General features: G+C 34.2%; 1 protein-coding gene across 1 annotated transcript; it reads right to left on the bottom strand.

Moving 5' to 3' along the window:
- Positions 1-2944: 2944 nt before the first annotated feature.
- LOC143640371 (transport and Golgi organization protein 1 homolog) lies at positions 2945-14185 on the bottom strand. The gene is made up of 11 exons (XM_077108211.1): positions 14120-14185; positions 13810-13948; positions 9152-9253; positions 8293-8353; positions 8143-8178; positions 7999-8066; positions 7788-7888; positions 7467-7604; positions 6445-6521; positions 4675-4837; positions 2945-3660 (listed from the first exon to the last, which is right to left on the bottom strand). The coding sequence occupies exons 1-11, from the start codon at positions 14142-14144 to the stop codon at positions 3347-3349; spliced, it is 1224 nt and encodes a 407-aa protein (XP_076964326.1). The 5' UTR covers positions 14145-14185; the 3' UTR covers positions 2945-3346.
- Between the last annotated feature and the right edge of the window lie 148 nt (positions 14186-14333).

Below are 14333 nucleotides of genomic sequence, written 5' to 3'. Positions count from 1 at the left end.
AAAATATGCAGGTCATTAGCCTATTATAATTTCACCATTTACATTACTTTTAACTTAATGATGAGACATAAATAAAACTTTCATAGTACACAAGGTGGATATTTGATACACAGAACATAAAGATTTGTGAGGAGCTTTTTTGTGGGTTACATGTAGAACCCATGTATTTTAATATTCACTATTTTAAAAGAACAATGCATGAAGGGAATGCAATACTTGGCCTATTTTTAAACTAGTGTAAACCCTAATCATACCATGTGTTTGCTTTTTAAAACGAATAACAGTTTTTTAGCCCTTGCACTTCAAGAGATCTAGTCTTTAATTTTTCAGTTGTCCGTTAGGTCAATTTTGTTTACTAGATGAAAGTTAATAAAACTATATGAGCCTGAAAGAATTCTCAACCAAATTTAGTCTTTTCTTTCATCTGGATTGGGTTAATTTCACAAGTGCAAAAATAGTTCAGTCTACAGTAGTTCTAGGAAATGAAGAATTTGCCTTAATAAAATATTCACTCAACTGAAACTCTGAGTAGTCAAAATTTCCAGACTGTAAACTTCTCAAGAGAAGGGCCTCATCTTCTCCATGTCATGTAAACTTTCCAAGGTGCTTGGCAGCACTCTGTACCCTGTGGAGTACTCAGTACCTTTTTGTTTGATGTTACTGATGTTTGAAGTTGCTCCCTTAAAATCTACTATTAAAATGTAGCAAAACTGATACATTGTTCTTTCTGTTTTTTCATAGACTATAAAACATGTATATCAAAGTGATAATTTAAAAAAAAAACAAACCTTTTTTTTTTTTGTTGTAGATGGACACAGTACCTTTATATTCATATGTGGTGCTGAGGATCAAACCCAGTGCCTCACACGCAACCCCAGCCCCTCAAAGTGATAATTTATATGAAGAAACATTTAGCATCCTTCACATAAGAATGCTTTTTTTAACCTCTATTTATTTATGCGATGCTGAGGATTAAACCTAGGGCCTTGCCTGCGCTAGGCAAGTACTCTACCCCTGAGCCACAACCCCAGCTGCCACCAAAGAATGGGGTTATGTGAAAAAAAAGAGGATGCTTTGTATGAATGTCTTTCATTAGCATTAAACAAACTTAAATTGAACATTGTCATCAGCTTAGCTTTAATTCAGACCTGAATGACCAAACCTCCCTCGCCAAAAAAGGTGGTTTTATCTTGAAGCAATTAACACAAAACAATCTGTATCTCACAAATTAGTTGTTTAAATTTACTTTCTAGTGTGGGAGGGGATGAGTCACTGGACAATAATTACAACTATAGCAGTAGTACATTCAGGTTGAAACACTACTGCTTCACAAATGAAATGATTTTAGTAACTAAACTCAAACACAATTTGCTGGAGAGGACTTCTAAAACTTTTGAGATACAAAAGTATAATTGAATCAAGGGACAGTATTCTCTCACAACCAGTATATGGGCAGCTACCTTGGGCTTTGCTACAGAAGTGGTACAATCAGATGGATGTAAGGAGAGGCAACTATGGGTGGGTTCAAAACTGCTCAGATAAACTACGTAGAAATCATTATAGCTTACTAATAGAATAAATACAAAAAAGGCTTTAGAGGGAAAACTACTGTTGCTTTGAATAAAAAAATAAATCTGCCTTCCCTTGAAAATCTATCTTCCTAGCTGACATCACCTTTATTTAAATGCTATTTTAAAATTAGAAGTTATAGTAACTTCAGCATTGCCTTGTGTCCTGTAGAGGTTGAAAGATACATTCAAAATTGGTGTTTGTGACTTAAATTTTATTTTACATGGTTAAAAATGGCATAAGCTATTATATGGTTTTCCTCTTACACACAGCTTCTGCTTCTGATATTAAATGGAGGCTATGTAGATTGAATTCTTCCTAACGGACTCAAATTCCTTTTGATTCTGAGTCATCTTCAGTAGTTTAGAGATTTTGTTTCACAGAGATTTTGTTTCACACTGAAGCTTTTGCCCCTATTTTGAGAATACTTAGGGGACATAAAAAGAACAATGATATGTTCTAGATTTCAACAATCCTATTACTTTCTAGAACTTTAAAGAATGGAAGAATATGGTCTAGCAGTAAACAAAAGTACCAGGCTTTTATAATTTTATTTAAATCTTAAACCTCTTAAAATGTACTGTTAAAATTGCTGTAATTAAAATTACAGCTCTGGAGAGCTAGTTCTTAGAAACATTGTTTTAAAGACAGTAGTTACAGATTCAGGACTTGCTTTAATTGATTTTTAAATAAAATATATTTGAGTATCTGTAAAAAAAAAGAATTTAATTCAGCTCATAGTTGCTGATTAAAGACATTATAAGCCTTAGAGTTTCATTCATTCTTTCTCAGAGGATTATACTTTTCTAATTTTTTTTATCATATTTCTTGAAAATCAGTGGCAAGGTATGGGAAAGAGAAGAGTGTGTGTGTACATTTTTTAAAAGAAATTTCCTTATTTTTTATAGACACAACATACCACCATATATTTTACTGTTATAATGCAATAATGGCAAAAGCAGTAGAACTTCAGGTCAAACAACTCTTGCTACTAATGTAAACTCATTCTCAGAAAACCATTCTCACAGGGACATTGGTTAGAAAAAAGTACATGAATGTGCTACAAAAATAGAGCCACAAGACTTCTCACAAGTAAAAGAAATTCCTCTGTATAAGTCCACAGTTGACCAGGGTCCAGCCTCCTTAACAGTGAGCAACAGGAAATATGCTGCCAAGTCACCATCTTCAGTTCTGAGAGTGAGTTTACATGCTTCCCCAATGGCACAAAGTCTCATGACAATCCAATGAATCAACAGACACTTGGGAAATATTAATAAACAATTTTTTATGAACTATTACAACAAAGAACTTCAGCAAGAAGGAAAATGAAGTTTATGATTTTTGAGTAAACATTTTTAGCGTAACAGTCTCTGTGACCAGATATTTAAAGAGAAAACTCAAGCTTATAAAACACCATTTCTCTGTTATCAACTGGAATACACTAAAAATAGGATACTGGAAATACATGTTCTTAAAGCATTTCCACAGGAAATGTCCATAATTATGACATTCTAAATCATTTAGCAATTGTATATGCTACATTAACTAAAACAAAGGTACTCCTTATTGCACATTTTAAAGTTGGAAGGATACTCTAGTTTAAGTGGGGGATATTTAGGGGGAAAATATTTTGGCTCCAAATGTATACTGCGCCAAGGCAGCTTCATTCTAAAAACATAAACCATTTAAAATAAACTTTTATATTTTGAAGCCAATAATCCTTCAACACAATGAATAGTTCATAGTCCATTTTCTGACTAAGTGTCAGAGGTTAATTTTATGGGCCCTGTTTTAAGGCCAATGAACAGCCCTCACTACTCTGAGAATCGGGTGTAGGTGGAGGTTCATCTTTAAAGCCTGAAGACATTAAGTCTTTTGCAGCAGGTGGTGGCCCATAGTCTTGGGGACCATGAGTTGGAGGTGTTAATGGGGCACCAGGAATGAAGTACTCTCTTGGGTCAAATGAGCCTAAAGGTCTAAATGGTGCAGGTCCTGGAAAAAAATCACGAGGGTCAAAAGGCAAATCCCGTTGTCCAGGTGGAACACCTGGTGCATATTCTCTGAAGCCTATTGGTGGATGCATACCAGGACCTGGAAAATAAAAAGGAAGTTATGTAAATACCCAGAAATTTCTGAACTTGGGTGATTTCAAGTATGTTAATATAGTCTTTAAATTCTCCCAAGCCTAGAACATCAACTGGTGAACATCCTGACTTGCCAGATGAGGCAAACTGAAATGGAACAAGTTTAGGTTATAGCCTGGCCAACCAGCCATGAAGCAACATATTAAGGATTTAAACATGGCTCTACCTAGCTCCAGGCTTATCTTTTTTCTTTCCCTACTATATAACTGCAGAATTATTTCTATCTCACAAGAGCTCCATTTATATTTGGAAGTACTATATTACCATGACAAGATGATAGATTATGAAATAAGAACTTTACTACATCAAAGAAATTTTGATAAAAGGAAATACCACTATTTATTACTGTATCCATTAAAAATTCATGAAATATTTCAGCATGGACTTTACACATGCCATCAGAATCAAGGTGCATGCCCTCCTGGAAAAGGCCTTCCACAGCCACCTAATTAAATCAGCAACATTTATTAGGTCACTGTTAAATCCTCCTCTTTAACACTTCCCTCTGACTTTTCTCAAGGTAAGGAGGGTTTGACTTTTCCTTTTCTATATTCTATAACCTACTGCTTATGCTTCCATTATGGGTGATTACAAACTTTATGCTATAGGATTTTCATATCTGTGACAAAATTTTAAGTTATGCATGTGTCTCATCCACCTTTCCATCTATTGCAATGCATATCATATCAACATATTTTCAACAAACATCTGCAGAAGTAATATTTCTGGCTTTTCTCTATATAGCCCCTAATCCTTCACAATGAGATAGCTATTGCCTATCTCAGTATAAGATTATGTAGTGTCCCATATGTCCCAGAAAACTGGAGGAAAAGTTAAAATGTACTCAGCTGTATCCTTTCATTGTTAAGACCTGAGATAGCAACAAACTGTTTTAGCAAGCAATAGAAATGAAAGATGAATGTGATTTATAAGTCAATCACTACTGTTCAGATCATCATACCAAATTGTGGAGGAATTGGCCGAGGCCCAAAAGGCCCACCGAGCTGAAATGGTGGTCCATACCAAAAGGGAGGTGGTGGAGGCCGTCCCATCGGGGGTCCCATAGGGGGGCCCATGAAGGGTGCCCCTGAGAAAGGAGGGGGCCCTTTCATAGCCATATTAACCTGCAATTTAAGATTTGAAAGCAGTTAAAAGTTTTAAAATTCCTATGTATTAAGACAAAGTACCAACACCGATAAAAGCTAAAACCCAAAACAGGCACCTGTCCAGAGAACACCATCAGTGCAACAAAACTCTACCCACCCCTCCTGTTTATTTCCACTGACAGCTTACAGAAGTTAGAAGGATTCCACAAGAGGGAGCAGTTTGTTACTGATTATATCTGCACAGGAAAGGGAAAGGCAAGAGGACTGGCAGAGGTTATTAACAGAGGTGATTTCTGACCAGTGTGTCATGCTGTATTCACTACAACCTATTTCAAAGGGAGTCCCCCCCCTACCCATCACTTCCCTTTCATCACAATAGCTCATTACTTCCATATTAAGAATGAACAGAATAAAATGAAAAATCCATTCTCTACCCATGTAATAATAGCTACTATTCAGAGTATCTTCAGGAAGTCTTTCATATATTATTCAACCTCTGAGATCTTTAAGTAGACTGTCTTGTTTTAAATAAGAGGGAATAAAAGCAAATGGATTATCATCATTTGTTGAAGGCCACACTGCATATTAAAGGATCTCAATCCCAGGTTTGCCTCCAAGCCATGCTTTTTCCACCTCTACTCCTCTCTAACAACAGATCTTTGCTCTCTTTTAAATCTTCTACTACAAAGGGGTTTGGGGGTCTTATCTAAGCTGCCCTTAGATTGCTCCAGAGATGTATATTCCTGGAATATGTATACACTGGAACTTGAGAAGTATTTTCCAACACAATGCTATATACACAAATTAGGAAGACAAGGCTTTAATATTTACTTTCATTTACTGTACACCATTTGAGATATTGATTTATCATTTCCTATGAGTAGTGGGTTTGAAACTAAACAATTAAAAATTTATTTTATTATAGAGCTGCAGAAGACCTACCAGATATAATAGCAACACAGTTACAAGAGAATGCACTTATGTGAACAAATGAGACCATTGCTTGGGACTGGCTCAAGAGGTCATTTCACATTATCATTGTTGCACTGAAACAGTATTTCACTTTCATAAAATCTGATACCAATCTAATTCAAATAACTCAAAATAGGGTTTGCTCAAATGGAGGAATTCTTAAATAGCATTCTTCCAAACAAAAATAAAAATGATGAATTATATAATTTATAATGAATTTACTTTGCCTTAGAACATTCAACACAAAACACCATATAAAGTTAGAGTGATAACTTTTCACATTCTGTAGTTCATTATAGTTGTACACATTTAAGCCACATTTCCAAGTTAAGGAGAAAAGTAAGCTCAATATTGCATGCAGTTTAAAGCAAACAAGATCAGTGTCATGCTCTGAATATCCTTCCCAGAAATGCACAGAATAAAACCCAATTCAGTTCTCAACCTCTAAGTACTTACTCCAACTGGATGCTCAGTCAAAGAAGTAATGGTAGAAACTGAGGGGGTCTCAGGTTCTTGGGGAAGAGTTTGCTTTTTAAAAAACAAATGGGATAGTACAAATAGAACACAAAGAAGGATAAAGCAAAGAGAAAGTACTGTAGGAAAGTTACATGTTCCTGCGCGACCACGTGATTCACAGTAACTACAGAACTTACCTTGCCCTCATCCGTCACCTTAGCTGGAGAAGAACTTCTGGAGCTGCTCTTCATGTGAGCTGGAACACATCCTGGGTCTGTTAGAGATGAAAGAATGGATTCAGACTTATTCTAACATGAAAAGAATAAAAATCCTGCATCCACAATTACAGATTCTTTGAAATTACTTGGTCTCTTTACCAGAGGCAACGGGTTTCCCAGATGCCTCAGAAGACCATTGAGTACGAGGTAAAGGTCCATCCATTGACCCTTGGGAAAGAAAGATCAGAGCCCTTGCATGTATTTTTCAGAAGAAATAAACCACTGGTGGACAGGTCAGGGTTCAACAATAACTAGAAAGCAACATTAAAAATGGGTTGCCCAGGGGTTGGGGTCGTAGCTCAGTTGTAGAGTCTTTGCCTAGCATGTGTGAGGCACTGGGTTTGATTCTCAGCACCACACCATCTACAATTAAAAATATTTTTTAAAAAAATGGGTTGCCCAATACGAAAATCACAATTTATGAAGAGACTTAAGTAAAATAAAGAACTGCCTTGGGTTGATAGAACAGCAAATTAATATGTACTGGTCCTAAACTTTAAGCTATAGACTTGAAGTATGTGTAGGTTGGCTTTTCTTTAGTCTGTATAACCTGACTTCCAATCTTACCAAGACTACAGTCCTATTTAGAATTGGGAATAAGACTCAGTATTTCATATTGGAAATATGTATGCTACATAAAGTTTAAGGCTACTTTTATAATATTTGGGAAATGAACACCATAGAGATTTAATTTAAAGATAAAGGTTTACACTTCACAGTGTAAAATTTAAAAGGAAAAAACAATACAGGGACCTCCAGGAAAAAAAAATGTTTTCTATTCTAGAACAGATTTTACAGAAAACATTCACTAAGATAAAGTAAGAAATTATCTTCTATATATTTTACAGGCCCAAATTCTATGTTTTCATTAGAATATTCAAAAGGGAAAAAAAACCAAAACCTTGAAGCAGTTTACTATAAAGCAACATGTGAATGCTCACCAAATCCATTTCTAGGCATATCTCTTTGATTAAGAGTAGCAGAAGGAGGTCTCCCAGCTGGCTCTGCTGTCAGTGGAGGGGAACATTCTCCACCACTCACAGGGGATGGACCAAAAGAGCCATTATGGCTCAGTGGACCTAAAGACAACAATGCCGTGTTACTACTTTAAGGCAGCCTTCTCCCTGATACCAACCCCCACACCTCCCGCTTTAGCAAATCATTCAGATTATTTCATAACCATTACACACAGAAATAAAAAGTAATTTACATACATTCTGCACCAAGAAATAAAATAGCTCCTTTTACAAAGTGCCCCCTACCTCTCCGAGGAGGATTTTGTAAATTTGGTCTCCCCGGCATTGGTTTTACAATCACAGGTTCGTCTTGCCGCATTGCCATCTTTTGGGTCATTTCCAGTAGCCTTGAATATTGAGAAAGAATGGGCTGAATTATGAAACAGCAATCATAGATAATATCTAGCATAACCTTAAAACACTATAAAACATACAGTAAGACACAAAAATCACATACTTCTGTCTCAAATTAGCAGATTCCCTTTTCTCTTCAGCTATAGCTCTTTCTGCAGAACAAGCTTTGAGCTATTAAAGAGAAAATATTCAAATTCAGTTGCGGTAGGCTATGCAAAAAATAAAGAAAAGGGGGAAAAAATCTTACCCAATTATCATGAGCTTTCTTCTCATGCATAGCAATCTGAAAAAGACAACACATTAAAAAAATGTTTTTAGGGACTCATTATAATAGCCTATAATTGTCTGTATTAGATATCAAAGAATCCTGCAACTACAGGACAGTATTAATTACTACCTGGTTTTTAAATGAGCGCTTGGTTTTCTGTAATTCTTCTTCCATCTCTTCAATTCTCCGCCTAAGAATTACAACAATTGAATAAAATTTGAAACATTCTGACCATTTTCCGTTTATTCCATCAGCTATACTTTTAAAGACTTTTATCATACATAAGAAAAACATTTCTATAGTTATATGAATCCAGTGTGATCAAAACTAATACTACAGACCACGTGCAATGCCACATGCCAGTAATCCCAATGATTGGGAAGCTGAGGTAGGAGGATCTCAAGTTCGAGGTCAGTCTCAGCAATTAAGTGGGAACCTGTGCAACTGAGACCCTGTCTCAAAGTAAAAAAAAAGGTCTAAGGATGTAGACCTAATACTAATAACTTCTTATTCATTTAATTGCTAGAGATTCTGAATTGATAAATTATAATTTCCTTAACTGTTCATCAGTGTGTTCTCAAGTAATTCTGCTAGAAATATCTTCCTCCTTAAAACTTTTTTTCAAATTATATCCATAGAAGATTTCCAAGGTCTATCAAATGCCACACTTTTGTGGGTCTTGATATAACACACAGCAAACTGATTTCTTAAAGAATTACTACAACATACAAAACCCCCAGAACTGTTTGCATTGACCAAGTTCCCTATGGTCTTGCCCATTGGGTACAAGTAAATTTTTGTTAACATTTTTCATTTGTTAAGTTGAAATTTATTTTTTCTCCTGTGTGAATTGAATGTGTTCATATCCTCTCGTTATTTATACTTCCATGCTATTTTCTTCTATCTACATAATGTAAAAAAAAGATTAAAAAGAAAGCTAACACTAATTCATTAGACATTGACACCCTCCTTTAGAAACTGAACTCACTTGTAATTTTTAACTTCCTGTACAGCGGAAACCACCTTTTCATCTGCAGCTGACAGCTGCTGCTCTTTTTCTAGTCTCTCACATTCTTCTTGACTCCGTTTCCTAAAATAAAGCCAGTTATCAAATCAAAAGTTTCTCTTTGTGAATATCACTTCCCACAATTCTATAAAATGCTTAGGCACATAAAATAGGAATTCAAACCTGCAATTTCATAAATCAAACTCTGGCAAATCACATTTTCTAACTTCTCCTCTTAATTCTCTACTTACCAGTAAATAAAATAAATGTGAAAACAACATGTGTCCCAAGGGCAAGTCTCCTGTGTGTAAGATGATAAAAACTCACTTTACTTCAATGTGGAAGATCAGAACTGATCAACCTAACATAATTAAACATATTAGGATAAAGCAGGGGATAATTCTTTTCTCATTTCTGCCATGGGTAGGACACTAAGTATATCTTTGTCATGGAGGAACTCTTTTCTCAATCCAAGACTGGTACCATAATAAAGATATAGTCAGTCAAAGAAAAAATCTTCTAGAATATGTCTTTTAGCTATGCAATTAACCACAGAACATTTTTCACACTTTAGATATCTATTTCAAAAGAATTGTAAATTAAGCAAAAAGACAAATCTGAGTTTTGATAATGTCTATCAACCAGAAAAAGAAGCCAAACTGACCCACTATCAGAGTATTATCTACTGACAAGTTTTAACTCTGATCATGAAACTCAAGATGTTCATCTACTGACACAAAGGTAGCCACATTTAATGATTTAAAAAATACTATTTTCTGCTATCCTTGTACTACTTTAGCCATAGTTCAATTCAAAAGATAATTAACTTGAAACTTAATTTTCCATAAATCAGAAGAACTACAGTAAAAAAGGATTACTGATACCAAATAGAAAAAGGGGATTATATATTCTTATACAGCTTCTCATTTAATTCTTCAGCAAGTATCTTATGAGTGGCTATAATATACTAGTTACCTTGGTAAGATGCTAAAGAATAAAAGAGCTCACTGTTTCAGGTATAAATGATGCCTAAAGGAATATAATAATTTTCCCCACTGGCTTAAGAAGGAATATGGAGAAAACTGAATCTTGAAGAAAAGAGAGAATTTTGTTTCCAATTATCAAAGAGTTAGTCTGAGAGCACTAAGAACAATCAAAACATCTTTATAAGAATATAAAATTGTGTTTGAAGGGATCCAAGCTAAAAAGTCAGTGAAGATATATGTATGTGGCCAAGATCCATTAGAAAAAGGAATCTCAGAATTACAAGTAAGGCTGGCACTTTAAGGTACTTTTCTCCTATTGAAGATAACACAAAGATATGAGTCTGAACCAAGCCTTCATTAAATTCCTGGACTTAGAGGAAAAAAGAGGCTACCAATAAAGGGACCCTTAATAAAAGCCCTAGCCTTTGAGTTTAGATTAGAAAGTACTGCACACTTAAGTGATGAACAGGCAAAAAATCCAAAAGGAACAATACTGAAACATTGAAAAGACAACTCATTTTTGAATTATCTTAATTGCTGACTAAGTTTAAAGTGACAATCTTACTCAAGTAACCTCAACACTTTTCTATAAGAAGATAACTTCGTCTTAGTCCTCAAATTTCATCTATAATTATCACAACAATGTTGGCCAATCAAAACTGACCAGGCACTCCATAAGACAAAATTCTGTGAGAAAAAATCCCACAGAAAAGGAAACCACCTAATGGGGTTAACTGCACATGTTTTAAAATCATTGTGCATTATATAGTCAAAAAAGTGAAGTCAAGATTATGAATTTCAGGGCTGGGAATATAGTTTAGTTGGTAGAGTGCTGCCTTGCATGCACAAGGCTCTGGGTTCAAACACCAGCACCACAAAAGAGGAAAAAAAAATTACGAATTTTGTCAAAGGATTAGAAACTATAAAACCAAGAAATAGTTGGGTGTGGTGACCTACCTACAGTCGAAGATACTCAGGAGGCAGAGGCAGAATTATGAGATTAAAGATAGCTTGGAAAGCAGTAAGACCCTAGTCCCTTTATGAGAAAGAGCAAGGAGTCTGGGGAGGTAGCTCAATAGTGGAGCACGTGGCTCAAGGTCCTGGGTTTGAGCTGTAGTACTGAAATAGGACTGGAGTTGTGGCTCAGTGGTGAAAAAAGTGGTGAAAAAAGAGAGAAAGAAAATTCTCTTTCTCTCTCTCTTAAAAAAATCCTATAAAAAAATAAAATATTGTGTCCATCTACAACTAAAATAATATTTTAAACCCTGAATTTTTTAAAATCCTAAACTCAATGAATGATTTTAGCAGCAGATTTGGGAAGTAAAATAAATCCTAGCGCTTTTAAGACAGGTCAGAAGAAAATATCCAGAAGAAGTAAATCCAGAATGTAGGAGGCAGGGGAAATCAAATTCTAATATGCATTATTATAATCAGAAGAGAGAATGAGGTAAAATCAACATTTAGAAAAAGACTCGAAAATTCAAGAAGTGTTTAATGGTCCCAAGCAACATAACTGCAAGAGGAAAAGTGGGTGGGGTGGGGAAAACTACACCTAGGCACTTCCCAATACAACTGTTAAAAAAACAGAGAAAGGACTACAGAAACTAGGGGAGGGATAAGACCAAACAACAATGATAATGGACTCCTTAAAGAAAAATTTTAAAACAGATGGTAATTAATTGGATATTTTAAAATTGCTAAAACTAAGTAATAGTCAAAATTCAGTAGCCAAAAGAAAGATCCTTTAAAAATGGAAACTGGTTTTAACTCTAATCATGAAGTTCATGTCAACCTAATACAGATTATAAAGGTAGCAATATTTAGTGGATAAAATTCTATTCTCTGTTTATCCTTGTACTACCTTTGATACACTAATCAAATCTATCATTAAAGGACAATGTTCAAATAGAATGAAAATAATTTCAAATAAGAAACCAACAGTGTAGAATGCAGAACTACAGAAACTTTAAATATGTGTATAAATTGAATGAATGTCTTGTGGAGTTCACAGTATATGAAGTACTAACATACAATGCCACAACAGTTATCTGATTCAGGAGCTACTTAAAGCCCATAAAAAAAATAATAAACCTATTCATCTATGTCAGGTTTTTATTAAATCCAGAATATATACCATGGCCTTTAAATTATGAGAAGATAAATAAAATTATTATTATATCATTATAATTCCATTATAATTTATGATTACATCAAGCTTATACAGGGGATGAGGAAAATAATTAAAAATATTTAAACTATTAAAAAGATACAAGGAAGAAAAAAAGAACAGGTCATCAAATAGAAAGCAAATTCTTCATAAACCACAGGCACATATTCACATGGACAGACTTATATTTTAGAAAGTCCACTCAAGCGGCTATAGAGAAAACTACTAAGAATTTGAAATAAGTTATATACAAATATAAAAAATGGAGAATGAAGACAGATGATCTAGGTTAGAAACAGAAAAGATGACACAGGCATGAACTAACATAGTACCTGGGGATGAGTAAAAAGAGTACAAACCACAGATGATGACTGAATAAATTTTGGAGGAGTTGAGAAAAATAGTGCTACAATTTAATTGCATTACAAAGAAAATTAATTGCCATTTAGGTCATTCAGATTACTAATAGGGACAGAGAAAACAAGTGTTCTTTAAAAAAAAAAAGTGATAAAATAAGAAATGTTTCTTTGAAACAGGCCAGGAATTTAGAACTGGCCTAAACAAAAATTTGAGATTCTAAAAAGGTCGCTTGGAGATCACAGAATTTTAGAAAAGTTAATGGAAAGGTTTCAATATTTAATGCATTAATTAGGCAACAGAAGTCAAAATACCTAAAAATAGTTAGGTCTGTAAAAAGGACTGTCTTTGCTTTACAAGATTATATATTTATATTTATATTTATATAAATATATATATAAATATATATATACTGAAGAGTAAAATCAGGTGTAAACAAATAAAATCTGACACAACCTATTTTTAGAGAATTCAAGTATTTTTGTGGATTAAAATCTTCAAATGAACTTTCAAAAAATAACTAGCTCCACACTAAGAAGATTAATACATAAATATATACTCCAAACAAGTACTTCTGTAATCATAACTCCTAAGGTCCTTTCCACAGTTCCATTTTGTGTGAACATCTGAGATATTCAAGTCCAAAACTTGTACCATCAATAAGTAAATATTATTCCTTTTTGAAGTTCTTATTCTACTAAAACATGTCATTCCAAATCACTCAGTATTTTTAAAGGTCCAGAGTTAGGGATACAAGTTCAAAACATTAGAATTACATAACTGATCACAATGAAAGGTAATTAAATAGAGGGATCATAGAAAGGGTCTAGAACTTTGAGAGGTATTTCCACATCAGTGACTGTTAATACCATTTTACCACTTCCTGCCTTCATATGAATTTGACAATTGATTACGATGTCCTCACAGCCTTAGTTTATGGTTCCAACTACCTCAGGACTATTAAGACTGACGATGGAAAGAAAAATGTAACTTATATGAAACAAAACACAAAGGAAAAAAGACAAATCTCTACTTATTACAACTAGAAAAATTGTAAATAATCTTAAGAAAAGATAAAATTATCTATTAGTTCACACAGTGATAATAATAACAAACAATGAAAATCTTACTTTTGTAGTGCCATCTCATTTTTCTGGTAGAGTTCATTTAAAATCTCCACTTTCTGCCTTAGAGTTTTGCATTCCTCTTCCAGTCCAACTTTAGAAGACTGTAGTGAATTGCAGTCACCTTCTAATTTCTTTATTTGGTCTGTAAAGGATAAAACAGCTTATCTCTATATGTGTACAAGGACTTAAGAACTTGTTTGAGGGAGTAGTGCCAAGAAAAGTAAAAAGCATGAAAGCAAGAAGCCATTCTTTATCTTTCCAATAAAATTTTAAGTCTTTCCAACATGGCAATTTCTTCTCAAGAAGAACCCACCTTCTAGATTACATTTTGTGGACATCGAGGCTCTTAGCTTAAGTTGTAAGAGTTTTAGATCCTCTTCAACTACTGATATTGTAGTTTGTGTCTAAAAATTGCAGAAAAGAGAGGTATTCTTAAAAGTGAGGCACAGGAAGAATTGACAGGCACGATGCGACTCTTACAAAGAACTATACCCGAGAGATATCCATCATCTGCTTAATTTGATCTT

Source organism: Callospermophilus lateralis, unplaced genomic scaffold (assembly GCF_048772815.1).
Source record: "Callospermophilus lateralis isolate mCalLat2 unplaced genomic scaffold, mCalLat2.hap1 Scaffold_2002, whole genome shotgun sequence".
NCBI classification, from domain to species: Eukaryota; Metazoa; Chordata; class Mammalia; order Rodentia; family Sciuridae; genus Callospermophilus; species Callospermophilus lateralis.
This window is presented reverse-complemented; position numbering and strand designations above follow the sequence as displayed.

Excerpts from the sequence above, each read along its gene's own strand:
- LOC143640371 (XM_077108211.1), bottom strand. The coding sequence starts at position 14,144 with ATGTCCACAAAATGTAATCTAGAAG. Across the intron at positions 4,838-6,444 it reads AGGTGACGGATGAGGGCAAG|GTTAATATGGCTATGAAAGG; the intron begins GTAAGTTCTGTA and ends CTTAAATTGCAG. Across the intron at positions 3,661-4,674 it reads GCCAATTCCTCCACAATTTG|GTCCTGGTATGCATCCACCA; the intron begins GTATGATGATCT and ends TTTATTTTCCAG.